Source organism: Trichomycterus rosablanca, chromosome 5 (assembly GCF_030014385.1).
Source record: "Trichomycterus rosablanca isolate fTriRos1 chromosome 5, fTriRos1.hap1, whole genome shotgun sequence".
NCBI lineage: Eukaryota > Metazoa > Chordata > Actinopteri > Siluriformes > Trichomycteridae > Trichomycterus > Trichomycterus rosablanca.
Window position 1 is genome coordinate 48,474,785 of NC_085992.1, and position 22,284 is coordinate 48,497,068.

Consider the following 22,284-nt stretch of genomic DNA (forward strand, 5'->3'; position numbering starts at 1 on the left):
TCTTTTTTTATTTTAAATATGAACTAAAAGATTGTACAAGTGTAACTGGAAATATTCAGCTCTCAAAGAAAATAATGTTTTATAACTCTAACCAGGGCCGGCGCTAGGGGCCTTAAGCGCAACACAAGCAAAAACTTTTTTTTTTTATTATCTCTGAACCTGTAACAGGGCGACGGCTTCTGCCGCTACCGTGGGAATTAGAAAGCGTTTGGTTATTATTTTAAGTAGTATTTAATTTTAATCTAAGTAGCACCGTGTGTGTGCAGGTTATATCAGCATAACAACCTCAACATTACTCGGCTGTTTGAGTAGCGCAGTGGGCAGAGCACATCACGCATGTTTTTCCGCCCCAGGTTCGAATCCGTCCTGACCATTGGTGGTCCTGACTATTGAAGAACAGCATGAAAGGGGGCTAACAAGGCATGCAGAGAAACAGATGAACTACAGTCAGTAATTGTAGAACTACAAAGTGCTTCTATATGGTAAGTGGAGCTGATAAAACGGACAGTGAGTGTAGAAACAAGGAGGTGGTTTTAATGTTATGGATGATCGGTGTACACTAGCCCACCACTGGTGATATTTGGGGATCCAGGGTTCGAATCTCAGCTGTACTAGTGGCTAGTTTTGAAGGACATGAGTGGCTAATGCCCAGGGGTTGGGGAGGACCGTATAAATATGGGATCAGTTAAAAGGAAAAACATGATGCTAAAATCAAGTAGCTTCTCAGGGTCAAAATTATTAAACAGCGCTCATCTAAAACAGTTTAAAGTTGTGGTTAAACACAACGCAAGCCATCAAGGGCTATAGACCTTGATCAGGAAGACCACGCTGGGTTTAAATTCTAGGAAATATTTCAGCTGTTCAGGGGGTTTGTGGTTTTCCATTTTTTATTTATAGTCGTCTGAGTAGCGCAGTGGGCAGAGCGCATCACGCATGTTTTTCCGGCCCAGGTTCGAATCTGGCTTAGGGTGAAACTAGAGTGGAATGGGCAAGCAGGGCCGGCGCTATGAAGGTGCCGGGGTGGGCATTGCCCCCCCAGATTTTCTTACTGCCCCCCAAGCAACGCAGTCCAGGACTGGGGCTGACTCTAACTAAGCTTTTCTACAGAGCTAGATTTCAATTTTAATGACATCTATATCTGTTGAATGATGCAGCAAATGGAAAAACAAATGATTGTAATATTTTATATATGTTGTTAATTCTGCCATGTCCCAATTATTCAACCCGACATAATACTGCTGTTCTTAAAACCTACTGCTAGCCTAGATGACCTAAAGTTGGGTTACAACATGATTAAACCATTGAAATCAATAAGGACCCTTAATTTGCTTAACTCGCCAACTGTGATGTGTTATATAAAACCACGGATTCAAGCGTTCAAGGTAAATTGAATTTAACAAGGTGTGTTAAAAACTAAGGAGCTGCTGGCCGTGGGAAAAAGCCCAAAATTTTGGACCCCTGGGGTCTGTCTGAAAACCTAGTGATCTCTCTACACAGACACATTTTACATCATAATACACTCCTGAGAAGAGGGCGTGTCTAAATCCTTAGATCTCTTAAAATGCTCCTACTGAGGCGCCTTCATTCTGAGTGATAATCTGACTGAATAACGAGGGAGCGCTCGACGCTTCATCAGTGCTGAAGGCAATCCCAGCATTCAGTGCGGCACGACTTCTCACAAAAAATGACAAACATGGCGGGCAAATGTGAAGCAACCAACGGAGTTCTTTTAAAATGTAAATCAATTCTCATTGATGTTTAATTTGTATAAAGGTGCACAAGTGTCGTTTATTTGTAAATTCGGGCTCGTCAGGGACAGTTTAACCGTTTTCGGTACACGGAGGGAGGCGTAAGCTGGCGTGCTAGCGGGTTGTGCCGCCTCAACCCATTGGTGTAAATCGCATAAGGCTAACTGTGCACGTAGTGCGTCTAAATAATCTGCCTTATGAGTTTGATGTCTTATTAGAATCCTCTCTACTGAGGCAGCTGATCAGGTAGTCAGTAGGCAGCAAGACAGCTTTATAGGTTTTCAAACAGACCTCATGACATGCCGCTCCTAACCAAGAAGCACAGGAAGGGAGTACATTAGAAGGAATTTGGATAGGACTGCAGAGATTTGGGACACAGTTCTATGGAGTGGTGAATCAGGATTGGAACTGTTTGGCCACATGGATCAGTGTTTGGCGCAATAAGGACAAGGTTTATGACCAGAGGATCACTCCATGGTTAGGCTTGAAATCCCTGACAGCAGTAGTAGCTCAGTGGTTAAGATACTGGACTAGGCATCAAAAGGTTGCCGGTTCAAGCCCCACCACTGCAAAGTAGCCACTGTTGGGCCCCTGAGCAAGGCCCTTAAACCTCAACTGCTCGGATTGTGTTTAGTCATAATTGTAAGTTGCTTTGGATACAAGTCTGAAATGCAGTCAGGTTAATTGGAGCTACTGAAAATGACCGTAAGTGTGTGTGTGTGTGTGTGTGTGTGTGTGTGTCTGCCCTGTAATGGAGTGGCGACCTGTCCGGACTGTTTCCTATCTTTCACCCAATGAATCAGACCCACCACGACCCTGACCTGGATAAAATAGTGGTAAAACACACAATGAATGAATTAATAATAGTCTTTAACTGGTGACCAGTACCAGAGTCCAGTCTTGGCCCAGTGTTCAGCGCAGTAGCTTTAAATTTTGGGTGTGGTAAGTGGAGCAGGTCTTTACGGTATCTCAGCGTGAAGCACTTTCTCCTTCAGTGCCCGTAACGTGTGCCAGGCCTTTATTAAGCACAGTGCTTCAGGACGTCCCCAGGAGTGCCAGGATCTAATGAAAGAGGGGTGATGCTGGAACGCAGCAATCAGCCGAGATTAGATCGGGCACCTGCTGTTCCTCCCATTCACCCTAATCCCATTTCTTCCCCTTTTCTGGGCCACTTCCAATTACCGAGGGCCGAACTGATGGGCTTCTGATTGCTCTTTCACTAGCCGTGATTGAGTACACACTGACCTTAAGGACACGGTGCCTTTGAGTTTGCTTAGTGTGAGCATGTTAACCGGACATGGCCAGCGTTTCTGATACATCTAAAAATACTGGAATGTCCTGTTATACTCAAATACTAAACATATGCTAATGTATGGAGGTATAGCAGTGTGAGCATAATTTTATCATTCATGAATATTGCACTAACTATAAAAAAATGGAGCCACAAACAATCCCCATACACACACACGGTACATTGCAGATAAAACTAAATTCCCTTAAGAACATACACTGATCAGCCATAACATTAAAACCACCTCCTTGTTTCTACACTCACTGTCCATTTTATCAGCTCCACATTGTAGTTCAACAATTACTGACTGTAGTCCATCTGTTTTTCTACATGCTTTGTTAGCCCCCTTTCACCCTGTTCTTCAATGGTCAGGACCCCCACAGGACCACCACAGAGCAGGTATTATTTAGGTGGTGGATCATTCTCAGCACTGCAGTGACACTGACATGGTGGTGGTGTGTTAGTGTGTGTTGTGCTGGTATGAGTGGATCAGACACAGCAGCGCTGATGGGGTTTTTAAATACCGTGTCCACTCACTGTCCACTCTATTAGACACTCCTACCTAGTTGCTTCACCTTGTAGATGTAAAGTCAGAGACGATCGCTCATCTATTGCTGCTGTTTGAGTCGGTCATCTTCTAGACCTTCATCAGTGGTCACAGGACGCTGCCCACGGGGCGCTGTTGGCTGGATATTTTTGGTTGGTGGACTATTCTCAGTCCAGCCGTGACAGTGAGGTGTTTAAAAACTCCAGCAGCGCTGCTGTGTCTGATCCACTCATACCAGCACAACACACACTAACATACCACCACCATGTCAGTGTCACTGCAGTGCTGAGAATGATCCACCACCTAAATAATACCTGCTCTGTGGGGGTCCTGTGGGGGTCCTGACCATTGAAGAACAGCATGTAATGAGCTTACAAAGTATGTAGAGAAACAGATGGACTACAGTCAGTAATTGTAGAACTACAAAGTACTTCTATATTGTATGTGGAGCTGATAAAATGGACAGTGAGTGTAGAAACGAGGCGGTGGTTTTAATGTTATGGCTGATCGGTGTACATTTACATAAGTAACGGCCTGAGTTGCCAGATTGGGCGGATTTTGTTTGAAACTGCCGGGGAAATTGGCAGGTTTTTAGGTATCATGACATTGCAAATAAAAAGATTTACTGATCTGTAAGATATCAGCAGTTAATTAGTATAATGTTTTTCATGAGTATGTTTGGGTGGTTTTCTATGCATTTTGGCGGATTTTGAATATATAATAGCAGTGGGTCGTAGTAGCTTATTTGTTAAAGTACTGAACTGGTGATTGGAAGGTCGCTGGTATAAACCCACTGACTCCCATTTTGACACTTTGGTCACACGATCAAGGTCCATGATCTTTGATTGCTTGCGTTGTGTTTGACCACAATTGTAAATTGCTTTTAATGAGTGTTCCTGAGAACTTATGGAAGCTACTTCAACATCAAAATTAAAGTTAACGTGACTCCTTTTTTACCAATATTATTCAAAAGAAATAAGGTCCATTATTTATTCATTGTAAAAAATAAATTAATTAATTAATAACGTGCCACTGGCCAACCAAGGGGGCCTACACACAGACATGATTGACTAACTTCTGCCGGGTGAAAGGGCCAGAGGGAATCCTTATCACTGCTGCAAATCTAGTCTTTTGCACAGAGATGGGGCATAATGGACATCAGTGCATGATTCTTTGTACACAGTACTGATCCCTGTGTGATGTAGCACGTGAAATGAAGCGATTCACAACTGCACACGTGTTGGTTGGTGGGGGCAAGTGTTAGGAACAACCCTTTTGGGTCAGGGTAGGGGTCTGCAGCAGTGAATACGAGATATATCCCGGGTATTTAAATATGAGTATATTGGGAGAAAAGGAGGAAAATGCACAACAAAAGGAACATGATGGATGGATGGATGGATGGATGGATAGATAGATACTTTATTGATCCCAAAGGAAATTAAATATATTTACTAATATGTATACTGTAAGCACAAAAAAAGTCCAACTGCTTCTTTTTATGGACCTTTGTTTCTCTGCCCATAACTTTGGCAAATGGCGATCTATTTTTAAAATTCACTGTTGGATTCAGAATTAAATTTGCAAAAAAAAGTGATTAGATATTATTATATTGTTCACCACACATTAAGCGTGTAGCTACAATACCTTGTGAAATGACTATCTGATATTTTCATATTAAAGATACTGTATTTCATGGTTTATGTTAATAAATATGCAACTTTTTGTTCATATTTAAAAGTACAAACTCATATAGACATTATGTGTAAATTTGATGTGAATACATGCACTGAAATCCTGAAAAAAGAGAGATTTAATATAGCTTCCTCTCACTGTAGCCCACTTGTGGCCAGCGTTTACAGACTGACTGAAACCTTGAACAGGATAAAGAGCTGACTGAAAACGAACGCTGAATAAATAAATGCACTGCAGAACTGAAATCCCAAAAGTGGACAGAACATTTACTTTCATTGGCCAATTTCATTTGTATTTGTGTTTCTGTAAGGATCAGATATTATGTTAAATAAAGCGGCCAAGGCCACAATTAAATAAATGATTCAATTTAGAGTGCTGAGAAAAAATAGTTGACCCTTTTCTGAAATCACTCATTTATGTACATTTATCGTATTGCACACTGACCAACTGTGGAACATAGGGACAAATTAAAAATGTATAAAATAATAAAGAATGTTTTTAGTAGTTATTTAGCCACAGTCACGGGGGCGATGCATTTAGAGTGATACAGGCAATGTTTAGCTTTGTATTTCAGATAATCTTTTGCTTTTCTTATATTTATTTTTTCTTTTTTTTTTCTTTCAGCTGCTCCTGTATATAGGGGTCAGCACATACCAGACTTGGCACAGTTTTTATGCCTCCTGACACAGCCCTATATTTCTATTCAGGCTTGAGAGCGCTCTGACAATTATAGAACCGAATAGAATAGAATGCCTTTATTTGTCATATATAGATATACGCGTGTACTGTACAATGAAATTTTATTTTCACATATACTAGCTTGTTTGGCAGCTGGGGTTGTAGCGCAGGGTCTGTCGCTGTACGGCACCCCTGGAGCTGAAAGGGTTAAGGGCCTTGCTCAAGGAGCTGGGATTCCATCTCTCAACCTTTCAACTGAAAGCCCAAAGCTCCACCCACTAGGCTACCACTGTCTCAATTATTAGCCAATCAAGTCCATGCAGATGCCCAACCAGTTAACGGCACTGCTGAGCTGCAATTACAGCCTTTGAACAGAGGCGGGAGATCAGTGCGTAACTCTTCGTACACGGTACTGATCGCTGTGTGACCCCGCCTCATGCACGTAAAAGGAAGCGCTTCACAACTGCACACGTGTTGGTGGTGGTGGTGGTGGGGGGGGGGGGGGGGGTCTGCAGCAGTGGAGAAGAGATATATCCAGGGTACTTAAATATGACTATTGCCCACCCGACCTTAAGTATGTAGCTATAATGCCTTGTGAAATGATCATTTTCACAAACAATAATATTTTAATATTAATGATACATGACGGCTTTAACTGTGAACAATAAAATGTAAATAAAAATTTATAACCAAATTCAGTATCGATTATCTACGTATATTTGAGATTCGAACCCTGGATCCCCAGACCTCAGCAGTAGTAGGCTAGTTTACTTTCTCTTAGTGTAATATCATGTTTCATTTAATAATATTCTAAAATATTCCTAGAATTTTAATAGCATTGTAGGAAACAAGGTCGCTGGTTTAATCCCATCCACTCCTGTGTTGACACCGTGGTCTTCCTGATCAAGGTCCATAATCCTTGATTGCTGGCGTTGTGTTTGGCCACAATTGTAAACTGTCTATGTATGTGAATCCTAATATCATGCTGTGTTTAATAATGTGTATGACAGACAATCAGCAGCAATCAGAAAAGGGGGCAATTACTTTTTCCAGCACCCTAAAATCAATCCCGTTTTTTGATATTTTTTTTTACTGTTCACCCCCCCGATCGATTTCGTTTGTACTTCTTCTGTACGAGCACCAGATGAAACGTGAGAGACGTGTCCACACTCACTCTGACTCATTCATCAAACACAGAATCACAGGACCGCCGCGCCGCTTCCTTTCACCCTGCATCGCCTGTGATCACATGACAGGTGGCACCTGAGCTAAATTAGATCAGAGCGATTCGTGGCTGGGTGCACAGACACGCCACAGACACCTCAGAAGCCAGTGGGTTAGAAAATTGCGTTAGGCCTGTTCCCTACAGTTTTACGGAGCCCCTTAGGGGGCACTAATGAGAAAACTATGTAAAGAACAAAATCTGTACCCACGGTTTAGTAATCTGTTCTGTGAGTTTATAAACTGTACCCACAGATTTGTAAACTGTACCCACGGATTTGTAAACTGTACCCACGGGTTAGTAATCTGTTCTGTGAGTTTATAAACTGTACCCACAGATTTGTAAACTGTACCCACGGATTTGTAAACTGTACCCACGGATTTGTAAACTGTACCCACAGATTTGTAAACTGTACCCAGGGCTCTAGAGTGCGACCAATTTGGTCGCACATGCGACCTAATTTCTCAATGGTGCGACTAAAAAAAATCTCAGGTCGCACCGGTGCGACCAGGTGTCCGAGGGAAAAAAAAAACGACACACATTAGGCCAATATCATGGTCTAAACCAATCAGAGATAGTGAAGGGCGGGACAATATTGTAGCGGTGATGTGAGCGACATTCAGCTCAGCCAATCAGAATGCAGCACCAGGTTTATACACGTGCGTTCGGACGTTCTGCAGTAAGTTTAGTTTTGTATATGTGACTCGCCGGATGTCCCCAGAATGGAAGTTCGGGTTCTGGAGCTCGGCGGTGTAAAGTGCTGTAACGCTCACTTAAGTCCTGACTAAACAGTTAAAGTGACTCTACCCTGTAGTGTGCCTTTATTCCCACACCTCCACCACCGCACAGCAAAAGACCCGCAGCATCCCCACCGGACAGCGGCTAGGTGAGCCGACCCTCTACAGTAGCAAGGGGCTAATGCTAGCGGTAAAGTGCGGCGATAGTGAAAGTAAAAACACGACAATGTTTTCGTCAAGTAAAATATAAAAATAACTAAAAGACGATAATATATTACAATACATGTAGTCAAAATACGCAGTGAGTGCACCGCAAGCGATTTTGGGAATCTGTGTAAAAGATTCAGTAAAGCCGATAATATAATGCACTGCATTTAAGATTACACTCTAACACTCTAGAACCCCATACACACACACACACACACACACACACAAACATACATATAATTTTAAATATACACACACATATAAATAGATATACACACATACATACACATTTACTCTATTATTTTTATAATTTTTATAAGTGTGCTATAATTAGTCTGTAATACTATAATTAACTGTAAAGAAGACAGTGGCCGGCAATAGTATATTTGTGACTGGTTCTAATACATTTCGAATTGAAAGGCTGAAAAAGCCCAATGCATCTATAAAACACATTACATGCCGCGATAAATGCACTGCCCAAGTGTCCCCTCTCCCCACTGCCTTTCAGTGGCAGGCAGCAGCAAACAGATCATCAGACGAGGCCATGTTGACCAGATTGTTAGTTATTTCCAAGTCAATATTGCCTGTATGGACAGTGATTAAAAAAAAAAAAAAAAAAAAAAGTGAACCTGTAAAACTGCGGTGTTAAATGCGATGCGGTCGAAAATTTGGGTGCACCTAACTTTTGTGCTGGTGCACCTAAGAAAAAAAGTTAGGTGCACCAGTGCAACCAGTGCAAAACGTTAGTCTAGAGCCCTGGTACCCACAAATTTGTAAACTGTACCCTCAACGTATGTATGCTGTTAGTTCGCTATAACCATCATGCAAACCTTAGAATTGATGACACGTTTTAAAAAGAACAATATGATTTGTGCGGGGGTATTTAAATTGTTGGTACAGTTTACAAATCCGTGGGTACAGTTTACAAATCCGTGGGTACAGTTTACAAATCCGTGGGTACAGTTTACAAATCTGTGGGTACAGTTTTGCTAAATTGAGGGTACAGTTTACAAATATGAGGGAACAGTTTACAAATCTGTGGGTACAGTTTACAACTTTGTGGGTACAGTTTATAAATCTGTGGGTACAGTTTACAACTTTGTGGGTAAAGTTTTGCTAAATTGAGGGAACAGTTTACAAATCTGTGGGTACAGTTTACAACTTTGTGGGTACAGTTTATAAATCTGTGGGTACAGGTTACAAATCTGTGGGTACAGTTTTGCTAAATTGAGGGAACAGTTTACAACTTTGTGGGTACAGTTTATAAATCTGTGGGTAAAGTTTTGCTAAATTGAGGGTACAGTTTACAAATCTGTGGGTACAGTTTACAACTTTGTGGGTACAGTTTATAAATCTGTGGGTACAGGTTACAAATCTGTGGGTACAGTTTTGCTAAATTGATGGTACAGTTTACAAATCTGTGGGTACAGTTTACAAATCTGTGGGTACAGTTTACAACTTTGTGGGTACAGTTTATAAATCTGTGGGTACAGGTTACAAATCTGTGGGTACAGTTTTGCTAAATTGTGGGTACAGTTTACAAATCTGTGGGTACAGTTTACAAATCTGTGGGTACAGTTTTGATAAATTGAGGGTACAGTTTACAAATCTGTGGGTACAGTTTACAACCTTGTGGGTACAGTTTACAAATCTGTGGGTACAGTTTACAAATCTGTGGGTACAGGTTACAAATCTGTTGGTACAGTTTATAAATCCATGGGTACAGTTTTGCTAAATTGAGGGTACAGTTTACAAATCTGTGGGTACAGTTTATAAATCTGTGGGTAAAGTTTTGCTAAATTGATGGTACAGTTTACAGATATGTGGGTACCGTTTTGCTAAATTGTGGGTACAGTTTACAAATCTATGGGTACAGTTTATAAATTCGTGGGTACAGTTTTGCTAAATTGAGGGTACAGATTCTGTTCTTCACATATATTTCTCGTCAGTGACCCCTAAGGGGCTCCGTATCCCACAGTTCTGTGTGTTAATCAGCATTTTTTATGATTATTTTCACCAGAGAGAACACAGAGTGTATCACGCTCCCACAGCCAAAGCAACAGCTGGACTATCATGCGCACAAGCCATGCAGAGAAAGAACGCTGAGCGGTTGACAGGCTGACGGCCACACACGCCTCACTGATAATATCCTCCCACGCCCCCGAGGGCAATTACCCCGAGTGGGAGGCTATTTCCATCTCACCATCAGGCTAAACGTTTGGGCTGAAACATGCATCGAGTCCTCATCGCATCTGCACCGAGCGTGCAACGACGGACGAACGATGAAAGAAGCCGCGACGTGTGAGGAGAAATCTTTCAGAAAAAATGTGGTCGGTTTCTTTTCTTCATTTCAAAGAGCTCATCAATGGAAGTGCTGGAGGAGAGCGGCTCGCGAGTACCGCAGCTCTTCGACATCCACAGTGATTGCACATTTACTTTCAATCAGCAGCATGAATATCTGAACGTTTGTTTTCCAGAGGATATCTGAGACGCGGGGTGCATTTCATACATTTAATTTATTCTAGTGTTCACCATAATAACCTCATTTCTCGCCCTATATATTTTACAACTGTTACAGCTCTTCTCAGAGGAGCCTGAACGACGGCATGTCCCCAGTTTTCTAACCATCTGAAAGAGTGAAAGTTCTTGTTCACCAAAAGTTAAAGTCAAAAGTGCAGGACATGAATCTCATGGCAGTCTTTAGTTTCCTTTATTTCTGCAACTGATTCTTCTATGACTGAATGATTAAAACAACTTCTGTTGGAATATTATATATACACTGATCAGCCATAACATTAAAACCACCTCCTTGTTTCTACACTCACTGTCCATTTTATCAGCTCCACTTACCATATAGAAGCACTTTGTAGTTCTACAATTACTGACTTTAACCTGCTTTTACCCTGTTCAATGGTCAGGACCCCCACAGGACCACTACAGAGTGACAGTGACAGTGTTTAAAAACTCCAGCAGCGCTGCTGTGTCTGATCCACTCATAAATAATACCTGCTCTGTGGTGGTCCTGACCATTGAAGAACAGCATGAAAGGGGGCTAACAAAGCATGCAGAGAAACAGATAAGTGCTTCTATATGGTAAGTGGAGCTGAGTGTAGAAACAAGGAGGTGGTTTTAATGTTATGGCTGATCGGTGTATTAGAATGTCATTGGACTGATACATTCCTCATTAATAACTGATGGACTACAGCTGATGACTTCTCTGTGCCAATTTAATAAGGCTAAGTTCATAATGATTGACCGAGGAACCTTAAATGCATTTTTTGGATTAAAAAAAGTATGTCATTTAATTATTCAGTCATAAAAATAAGCCGAAATCACTGAAATGTCAAGCTTGCCATGACACACTGGTTATGTCCCTTATTTTTAACTTTAACTGTAACACAAGTCACCAGTTTATCACATCCAGCAGACACTTTCTATCAGTTATTTTGTAATGTATTAATCATGTGAAGATTCATATTTACCTGTATATAACATATACAGTTACACCATGGCCACAGAAAGCCCTAATTTCTGATTGGCTGGCAAATGCGATTTTAATAATGTCATTTATCAATCCTCAAAGTCAACTCAGATACAAAACAGCAGCCCACACAATCTTACCAACCAGTAAGGGCTAAAATATGTAAAATAGTGTACGAGTTTCAGTGACATCAAACCAATCTAACAACTTTGTATTAAATTAAAGCACAAAGCAAGTCAGGCCTTGCTAATATATTTACATTTTCGGCATGTAGCAGACGCTTTTATCCAAAGCGACTCACAGTCTAAGCAATTGAGGGTTAAGGGCCTTGCTCAAGGGCCCAACAGTGGCAACCTCGCAGTGGTGGGGTTTGAACCAGCAACCTTCTGCTTACTAGTCCAGTACCTTAACCACTAGGCTAAAACTGCCTAGCTAATCTACTTCAATGTCCGAATTCACAAATACTTGAGCCTAAATGAAACTGAATCTCTGCAGTCGTGTTCCAGAGTAGTGAAGGCTGTTGGCATAGCAGAAGTGGACCGAATCCATAACAATGACCTTATTGTTTGGTGTTTTAAACTTGGTCAATGGTCCACAAAGTTTTACTGCCGCTAACAGTATTTTTAAAGACAACAGTGTCACAGATATGCCGATTTTTCTAGTGTAATTACTGTGTACATCAAAATAAAAAGCAATTGCTCATTTATTTATCAATGTATCTAAAAAGTAATGTTAGCAGCTAACCTATTCATTAATTAGCTCATGTTCTTCACATGAACTGGTGTTAAAAAAGCTTTTATTAATTAATCCCAGTTGTATCATTTTTTATCTTCCTAAAATGAAATGAAAGCACAAGCCATAACCTGAAACAACAGTCTGACATTGGTGGTCTATTTTATTTTATTTAATTATGAATGTATAAACAGGCGAAACTGAATTTCCAGAGCTATGTGGCCATGGTATAAGCCAGGTAATATTTTAAAAAATAATCGGGACATCACTTTTATGATGTCTTAATTTGATAGCACAAGCTCTTCAAATTACTGCCTTTTATTCAAGATGATGCTAATAGGTATGTCAAATTCTGACACATTTAAAAACTACTACAGCTTTCTCCTATACGTCTTAATGTTGTACGTGTTTACCGCTCAACACCGAATTGTGACCCGTTCTGCATAATGAACTCGTGACTTGTGCGTAGACAGCAGGAGTGTCTGAGTGTGTACAGCTAAGAAGCGTATTTAACAAGTGTGTTAGCTCCTTTAAGCTAGCCCCAAAGCTCCCTGCATCTCGCTTTAGCGACAGGTTACTCACGTTGGCAGTGCGACCAGGAACGTCGGGTCCAGCCCCAGCAGCAGTCGACTCGGGCTCCGTACCGGCACAGACCGTTGGACGATGCCATCGGCATGGGCCACCTGTCAGGTAAGAGCATTAACCGCTTCATTAGATATCAGCCAATCACTGAAGAACACTTAATAATGCATTATAACTTTAGTAATAGTCATTATAATAACCAGACCTGTCCTGTCATGAACGTAACCAAAGAGTAAAACATAATGTTAGAAATCCTAATAATAATAAAATAAAAATATAACTGTAACTATTTTGTTTATATTGTACTATATTATTGTTATTTTTCCTAAATCTGTAAATAACCTTTGGCAATATGAATGTCCTCAATTGTTATGCCAGTATAATTTGATGGTTCCAGGATCTACCGGAGCCAGAATTGCGCTTGAATTGCGACTTTGTGACGCACTGCTACACAAAACATTGAGAATCATCTTTCATTTGAACGTAAGGTCAGACAGTGTGGGTGGTTTGTGGTTATTATCTCTGAGTCTATCCAACTCTTTCTGTTTATCCTTTACATCAGTGAATCTAAGACATCATGTTTGCATTCGTGCCGCTCTCATTGGATTTGCTGATGTGCGTCTGCAGATACTTCAGTGTGAATGATACAGATGATGGAGCAGAAAATGATACCAGTTCTTGTACAATAATACACAGTGGAACCTAGAGCTGGGCGGTATGACAGTACACTCGTATGGTATGGATTTTTCATATACCGCCACACCGTAGTACAGCTAATACAACAGATGTAGCTTCAATAGGCAGTAAGTTTGCTGCTAAAAGCCCTATGAAGTGGCGTGCAAATTAGATACAACTCACTAGTTAGTCAGGTAGCGTTAGCATAACAGTTTTAACAGATGACAAAGGCGTCGGCAGTTTAGAAGTTTTTTTTGTTCCGACACAGATTAAAACACTATATACTGGACGGTTTGTCTGGGCACGGTTGTTGCAAAAAAGCAAATGGTTAAGCAACGTTAGTACCGGGGTGAAAATACTTCAGTTTAACTGCTATACTGACGTTATACCAGCAACACCAGCAACACCAAAGCAAGCTGGAAGCGTAGAAATATAAAGTCGTCCACTTTTCTACAACAGACCTGTGGTCAGGTTGTACAATCATAGCGCATTTTCACCAAAAGAACTCTGGTTCTTGAACCAGTTCTGTTCGGGTCTCATTGAACCTTGGTGTTTTTTAGAGAACCAACTCACGTTTCCACCAGTTTTTGGGAACCGAGCATACATCATCAACGGTAGGCGCTGTGCAAAAAAGTAGTAACATGATGGTGGAGCGTGTAGATTATGTGTGAGGATTTGTGCTGTTGTTACAGATGTTCGTTTTTATGCAGAAAGCATCGATCAGCTATTGGTGATAAGAAGACATAGACATGGTCGTCACCATTGTTGCTTTCTTTTGTGCATTCACGTGTGAAGCGTTTTGTGCCTTGCTCTCGGCGCAAATAACCGATTTGCTCAGCGCTCGGCTTGAGCGGCAAAACATCATTAAAGTTCCACGTCACGAACATCAATTTATGTGACATTACCATCGAACCCTCTATAAAATACAATACATGTACAGTATCTGTGTTTAGCTGTATTAACTTCACATGTGGTGGTTCTGCAGTTCGGGGTTCTGAGAATCGGTTTCTTGGGAAAGTCGAAAAAGCTTTTAAATAAAGTGTAACGTGGCTGAATGTACTAAAAGTATGACACAGAAACACTAAACTTCTCTCTATTACTACTGGTTATAAGTGCTCTGTACTGCCCAAATTCATCGGTCAGTGTTTTAGTACAATAAGCCACGTTACGCTTTATTTTTCGTGTTTTTTCAGCGGCAAACTGGCTCAAAATTTAATCAGGTGAACTTTAAAAGATAAAAGTGCAGCATCAAGCTCCATACGAGACAGCGGTTACCAGCTTCTCATGTGAACGCACCCAGACCACTTTGACACGCCCATAAATGACGTCACGGTTCACGCTGAAAAACCCAGTATTCTGTGGTGCCAGATTAGACGCTAGTTTGCTGTCTGGAACCTCTTTTTTTCGGTGGAAAAACGTGGAACCAGTTCAAAATTAAGTTCGCGAACCAGAACTGGAACTGTTCCATGTCGGTGGAAAAGGGGTATCAGTGGAATCGTACCTCAGTATAACAGTGCATTTTATCAGTGGTGACTGGGAGACTGCAAACATCACTTTATTTGTTAAAGGGAGAGCTAAGAGTAATTGTATAATACTTAAATATTATATTAATAATAAACATTGTATATATTGCATCTGTTTCACATGTACTGATTCCATCATATATTGTGTCATTTTGTGGTGCCAAGCAAAGCTTATAGTCCTCAAAACCTTCATTATATACATGGTGAAATTAAACTGTTTATATTCTATGTACTTATGACAGTAGAATCAGCCACAGACATATAAAAAGTTCCAGTCATACAAAAAAATAAAACAAACCGTGATAAACCGTAAAACCGTCAGAATCTTAAAAAATACTGTGATATAAATATTTAGTCCCTAGTGGAACCCAAAGACATAAGAGGGAACGGGAGTCATTTTTGGAGCTTTGGTGTTAAATCCAGCACTGAATATCTCTCAGCTAAATGAAGAGCGCATGTGAAGCTAATACAAACAGTTTCTGCTAAATAAGTGGAATTTCTTTGCAAATCCGAGCTGGATAACTCGTCCTTTTTTTCCTTCTCCTTCTCAGAGCAAAAACAGACCATTTAAGGCCTGAGAAAATCAGCTGCCGGTTCCAACATTTGGTCATCACATGACCCAGATGGATCAGGAGCTTTTTTTGCCAAACTGCGAGACTAAAAATACTTTAGCACTACATGTCTGGATTTATTACCATTTTAAGAGAAGAAAAGCAAGGTCAGAGAGCTGAATGTTGCGGTCAAGTGTACTGTAATCTGATTAGGGTAGATTAATTATTTATTATAATTAGTAAGTATTATTATGGGTGTGTTTGGCAACCAGTCGACACTCTTCCATTGCTCCAACGTCTAATACCATTGCCTATAAGCTCACAGGAGCTGGAATGGGCACTCTGACTCTCCGGGGAAGAGTTTGGGTTAGGCCCTCTGTGCATCTTAATTATTTTCACACTGAGAGACTCTAGTGGCTACAACACCATTGAACACCTTTACAGTGAATTGGAATGGCAACTTTGAGCCGGGGGTCTCATAACACATCAGCCAGACCTCAAACACGCTCCTTAAGGCACAAAGACTTAAACCAAACCTTGGAGCAGAATATTGGAGCCATCTATAGCAAAGATGATGGAAGACGACGTCATAATACTGCCTGTGGTTCTGGTTCACGGTCAGGTGTCCACGTACTTTTGGCTATACATGTATGTATAGCGCATTTTTCCAAACCCTCACTAAGAAGAGGAATGAGATGAGCATGGCATCGTTCATTCCGTTCACACTCGTTTCCATCCTCTTCAGCAAGCGTCCACCGCCAGGCTGTATAAAATGCTAATTCCACCGCCAGTGCTGCCAATCACTCAGAGTGGGTTTGATGGAAAGCAGGCACGGCAGGCCTGGGGGGGAAGTGTTTGTCTTCTGTCTGGCACAAAGACAGGGACACGGCTCCTCACAAAGACGCCCGTCACAGCGGGCACGCTGAGAACTGGCATCTAGCTTTAGTCTGAGTGCGCCGCTGTTCTCTTTTCTCATCGTCTCAGGTACGAACAGCTGGACGGACACTTTTATTACCGCCGGCGTGTCCGTCTCCACTTCCGATCGGCCGGTCCGATCAAAACGTGCACGTAAACATCGGCTGCTTGATGAATATTAAACCATAAGCCATCGTGGTTAATCAGATCGGCCCTGATTACCCTCGTTAATACAATAAAGATGCTAATCAGTGCTAACAAAATGAGGGAGCAGCAGATTGCTTTATCGCTGCAGTAATAATTGACACGGTCGTTCTCCAGACAGTCGTTTAAACCCGCCACCCCACCACCGCCACACCACCGCCACCACACCCGAATATACATGTAAGTTCTGCATTAATATGGCAGGAAGTCTAGCAGCTGACTGACGCCTCATTAGCATCGTGTGCAGAGCTAGCACAGCCAATCAGAGACATGAAGACACACGAGGAAAAGGAAAACAACTGTTGCTCTGAAAAATTATGGAAAACAAAACAGAAATACAGACAGATGGAGATAGACTCACTTAAAGGGCCTTTACATACCGTTTAAGGTTTAAACTATATCCATCCAATAAAAAAAATATGCCCGGGGTGCCCAGGTGCCCCTAGCAGACACAACTGGCAGTGTCTGCAGCAGCCAAAATTGACCACTAGTCTGCCCGGTGGGTAAAAGACCAGGATTAAAAAAGGGGTGGGGTCTTTGATGCTTACATCCGGGGCATTTAATAGTAAACAGTTTACTCTCTGCATGTTGGAGGACACTGGAGTATGACAGGTAGGGCCTAAGAAATACCTGAGTCGTGTTTTGAGCTGCTGTAGACTTCAGCATCGCTAAACACAAACCTTACATTTTGAATTCCACAGCAAATTGTGCTGTTTTCACAGCCGTGAATTAGGTAGGGCCTGTTGTTTTACCCCGAGGTTGAAGCCTGCAAGTCGAGGCTGCTGTGCCAACAATGCTGCTCCTGCTAGATGTGATGGACCCCTGGCATGTTTGCACCAAAAATGTCAAGAACTCACTACGGACTTTATCAAAGACAAATTATGAACTCCAATCATTTTTACTAGTTATAACTTTTAGTTTAATTTAATTTTGTGTTTGATTTGTTTAAATCCTCCTGCTGAGTCTGGTTCCTCTCAAGGTTCCTTCCTGTAATTTTAAGGAAGTTTTTCCTTGCAACAGTTGTCCTCGGCTTGCTCAACAGGGGTTTTTGGTCTGTTGGTCCTGGATTCTGTAAAGTTGCTTTGAGACAATGTCCATTGTAAAAAGCGCTGTATAAATAAATCTGACTTTACTTAATGATAGGTGATATCGTCTACTGTCAAGCAGGCCACAGAGGAAACTTCTCACAAACAGTGACCAGAAGCAAGGATCAAACCAAGGTCACCAAGACCCATGGTTTTACAATTACTGACTGTAGTCCATCTGTTTCTCTGCATGCTTTGTTATCCCCCTTTCATGTTGTTCTTCAATGGTTTAGGATTTAGGTGGTGGATCAGCACTGCAGTGACACCGACATGGTGGTGGTGTGTTAGTGTGTGTTGTGCTGGTATGAGTGGATCAGACACAGCAGCGCTGCTGAAGTTTTTAAACACCTCACTGTCACTGCTGGACTGAGAATAGTCCACCAACCAAAAATATGCAGCCAACAGCGTCCTGTGGGCAGCGTCCTGTGACCACTGATGAAGGTCTAGAAGATGACCGACTCAAACAGCAGCAATAGATGAGCGATCGTCTCTGACTTTACATCTACAAGGTGGACCAACTAGGTAGGAGTGTCTAATAGAGTGGACAGTGAGTGGACACGGTATTTAAAAACTCCAGCAGCGCTGCTGTGTCTGATCCACTCATATCATAATACCTGCTCTGTGGTGGTCCTGTGGGGGTCCTGACCATTGAAGAACAGGGTGAAAGCAGGTTAAAACAGTATGTAGAGAAACAGATGGACTACAGTCAGTAATTGTAGAACTACAAAGTGCTTCTATATGGTAAGTGGAGCTGATAAAATGGACAGTGAGTGTAGAAAAACAAGGAGGTGGTTTTAATGTTATGGCTGATCGGTGTATGTTACCAGGTGCACCACCCTGCAACACAAGAGAGCTAATACTGATCATATTGGCTAAGAACAAACTCTTCATCTACAGAACAGGTCACATTATGCTTCCAGATTGGGTACCAGCTCCAGATCTTGGTGGTGTGCCAACCCTAAAGATGCCCATCTATGCCCAACTGAGCATGAAGCAAATGAAGAGAGAGAGAGAATTAGACAACTGTCAACAGTAACAGTATGTCAACCGTAGAAAGACCCACGCTGCATGTGGGTGGTACAGAATACAGCGTAAGCCTGAACTCAACTCCTCAGTGCCAGGGGCGGAAAGCACACGAGTCATGGCATGCCAACCTGCAGTTGGTCCAAATCCAAGAATATGCCAGCCTGAGCATGAGCGCTCGAGACAGACAAAACAAGGAAAGGGGGGGATAGAGAGAGAGCGAGGGATTCCTGGCGCCACGCTCATTACTTAGCTTGGGTAACAAGACTGTCACAACAAATCTTTACCACCTAGTCGAGCACCAGGTCCGACCCTGCCAACCACCAGCGCTTAATATCTGTCTGTGTCTCAGTGTTGTGGGAGTAACGGGCAGAGTGAATTCAATTCAAAATATTCATGATGTTCAGAAATAGGTCACAGGGTTGTAGCAGTCTGTGAGACCCAAATTCATCCCAGATTCATCTATCTGTCTGTCTGTCTTCTATAATCTATCTATCTGTCTGTCTGTCTTCTATAATCTATCTATCTGTCTGTCTGTCTGTCTGTCTGTCTGCCTTCTATAATCTATCTGTCTGTCTGTCTGTCTATCTGTCTGTCTGTCTGTCTGTCTATAATCCGTCCGTCCATCCATCTATCTATCTATGTCTCGATCTACTTATCTATATATCAATCTGTCTGTTTGTCTGTCTATCTACCTATATAGCTATCTGTCTCTCTATTTATCTGTCTGTCTGTCTGTATATCTATGTCTGTCTATCTATCTATCTATCTATCTATCTATGTCTATCTATCTATCTGTCTGTCTGTGTCTGTCTGTCTGTCTGTCTATCTATCTATCTATCTACCTGACTGTCTGTCTGTCTGTCTATCTATCTGTCTTTCTATCTATTTGTCTGTCTGTCTGTCTGTCTGTCTGTCTACCCATCAATCCATTTGTCTGTCTGTCATTCATTTATTTGTCGATCTGCATATCTATCTGTCTATCTACCTACCTGTCTTTCTGTTTGTCTATCTTTGCCTGTCTGTCTATCTGTCTTTCAATCTATATGTACAGTGGGGGAAGTATTTGATCCCCTGCTGATTTTGTAAGTTTACCCCCTTACCCCCTTTTAATGGAAGGTTTATTTTAAGAGAGAGACAGAATATCAACAAAAAATCCAGAAAAAAAACATTAAATAAAAGTTATACATTAATTTGTATTTAATTAAGGGAAATAAGTATTTGATCCCCTACCAACCAGCAAGAATTCTGACCCCCACAGACCGGTTATGTGCCCATGAGACACACAAATTAGTCCTGTCCCTGTATAAAAGACACCTGTCACAGAATCAGTTTCTTCCGTTCAAATCTCTCGACCACCATGGGCAAGACCAAAGAGCTATCAAAGGACGTCAGGGACAAGATTGTAGACCTGCACAAGGCTGGAATGGGCTACAAGACCATCAGCAAGAAGCTTGGTGAGAAAGAGACCACTGTTGGTGCGATCATTCGAAAATGGAAGAAATACAAGATCACAGTCAATCACCCTCACTCTGGAGCTCCATGCAAGATCTCACCTGGTGGGGTAAGAATGATTCTGAGAAAGGTGAGGTCAGTCCAGAATTACACGGGAGGAGCTTGTCAATGATCTCAAGGGAGCTGGGAGCAGAGAAATGCTGGATATGACCCCAGGAACACCATCCCCACTGGGCATTTCTTTGCCTCCAAACACGGCGAGTGGAGTTGATGCCAAAGAGCTCAATTTTGGTCTCATCTGACCATATCACATTCTCCCAAGCTTTCTCTGAATCATTCAGGTGTTCATTTGCAAACTTCAGACGGGCCTGTACATGAGCCTTCTTGAGCAGAGGGACTTTGCGGGCACTGCAGGATCTCAATCCATTACGGCGAAGTGTGTTACTAATAGTTTTCTTGGTGACTGTGCTCCCAGCTCCCTTGAGATCATTGACAAGCTCCTCCCGTGTAATTTTTTGTTGATATTCTGTCTCTCTCTGTTAAAATAAACCTTCCATAAAAATTATAGACTGTTCAAGTCTTTGTAAGGGGGTAAACTTACAAAATCAGCAGGGGATCAAATACTTATTTCCCCCACTGTATATCTATCTGTCTGTCTGTCTATCTGTTCATCCATTCATTTGTCTGTCTGTCTGCTTGTCTGTCTATCTATCTACAGTTCTGTCTATCTATCTATCTATGTGTCTGTCTGAATGGCAAAATGACGTGAAATATGACAGTTTTATCGCTGTACTCCAATCTGCTCTCATTCCAGTATTAAACTGGCCTTTAATTACACACCAGCACAGACGGAACATATATTACTAGTATGGAACAGGTGAAGTGGAGTTTAGCTCAGAGTTGAAACAGGAGGGAGGAGATTGAGGGATGAAGCTGGGGGATAATTAGTGGTTACACCTGTGGAGGTGATTTACCGTGTTTATTTAAGCCCTGATTTGTTCTCTCCTAGTGGACTTTCTCTTCTGCGTGTATATGCGGAGTCCATGATCAAAAGCAAACTGGACTGTTGATGTGTTTGATTATCTGATGAGTCCTTCTTGCTGGTGCAAAGAAACCTAATACACAGTAAAATATTTGATGCTTGTAAGACACTGATGACACTTTTTAGTCGCTTTTAAGGATTTAGTTGCTGCTTTTAAGGATCTAATGAAAGGCATGTTTAACGATACCTGTAAGTGTTTTATGTGATGTGTTGTGTGATGGTTCTCTTTTCTCCTTGCTTTGTTTTCTTCTTTCCACAAGAGCTCCTTGGCACTTACCAGGCTGTCAGTGTAAATAAGAACTTGTTCTTAATGTCTTGCCTGGTTAAATAAAGGCAAATAAAATTAAATAAATAGTGATGCAGTGCTGATTCCTAACCTAGAACTGGTAATGCTTTTGGACTGCAAAAGAGAAGGTTATCGACCCACAAATGGCTTGGCTTTAGCATAAAAATGCTGCTGGTCTAAAACCATGAACGTGTTAATTTACACTAGAAGTATCATTGATACTTAGAATGGCTAAATATATTTAGGACATAATTGCCAGAAAATGTCTTATTCCAGTATTACAAACATACTGCTACGATGGAATGATACTGGAAAGTGGTGTGTCAATGACATTGTATGACCTCAAAAACCCAGTTCTATTTTACGATTTAGACCAGTTCCTATGTTCTAGCTAAGTGGAATCTGTCACTGTCCTACAAGCTCACTAATGGGAGTATACAGGGTGATTATTTTCTTTCCTTCCTATCACACTCTCTGAGCTTCCATGTGAGACTCTGTCAGTGAGATCCTTCTCTACAGACAAGAATAAAACTCCTTTATACTCATAATCCAGTCTCTGAGGTATTTTATTAAGGGCTTTCCACCACAATTTGGCGCCCAGTTTGGTG

At 41.5% G+C, this 22,284-nt stretch overlaps 1 protein-coding gene across 1 annotated transcript in view; it reads right to left on the reverse strand.

The window, feature by feature from the left end:
* Nucleotides 1-22,284, reverse strand: part of npnta (nephronectin a) — a 122,314-nt gene that overhangs the window by 79,972 nt on the left and 20,058 nt on the right. The window contains exon 2 of the mRNA XM_062995300.1: nt 12,918-13,018. Within this exon, the coding sequence (XP_062851370.1) occupies nt 12,918-13,018 (101 nt within the window). The remainder of the gene's footprint in view (nt 1-12,917; nt 13,019-22,284) is intronic.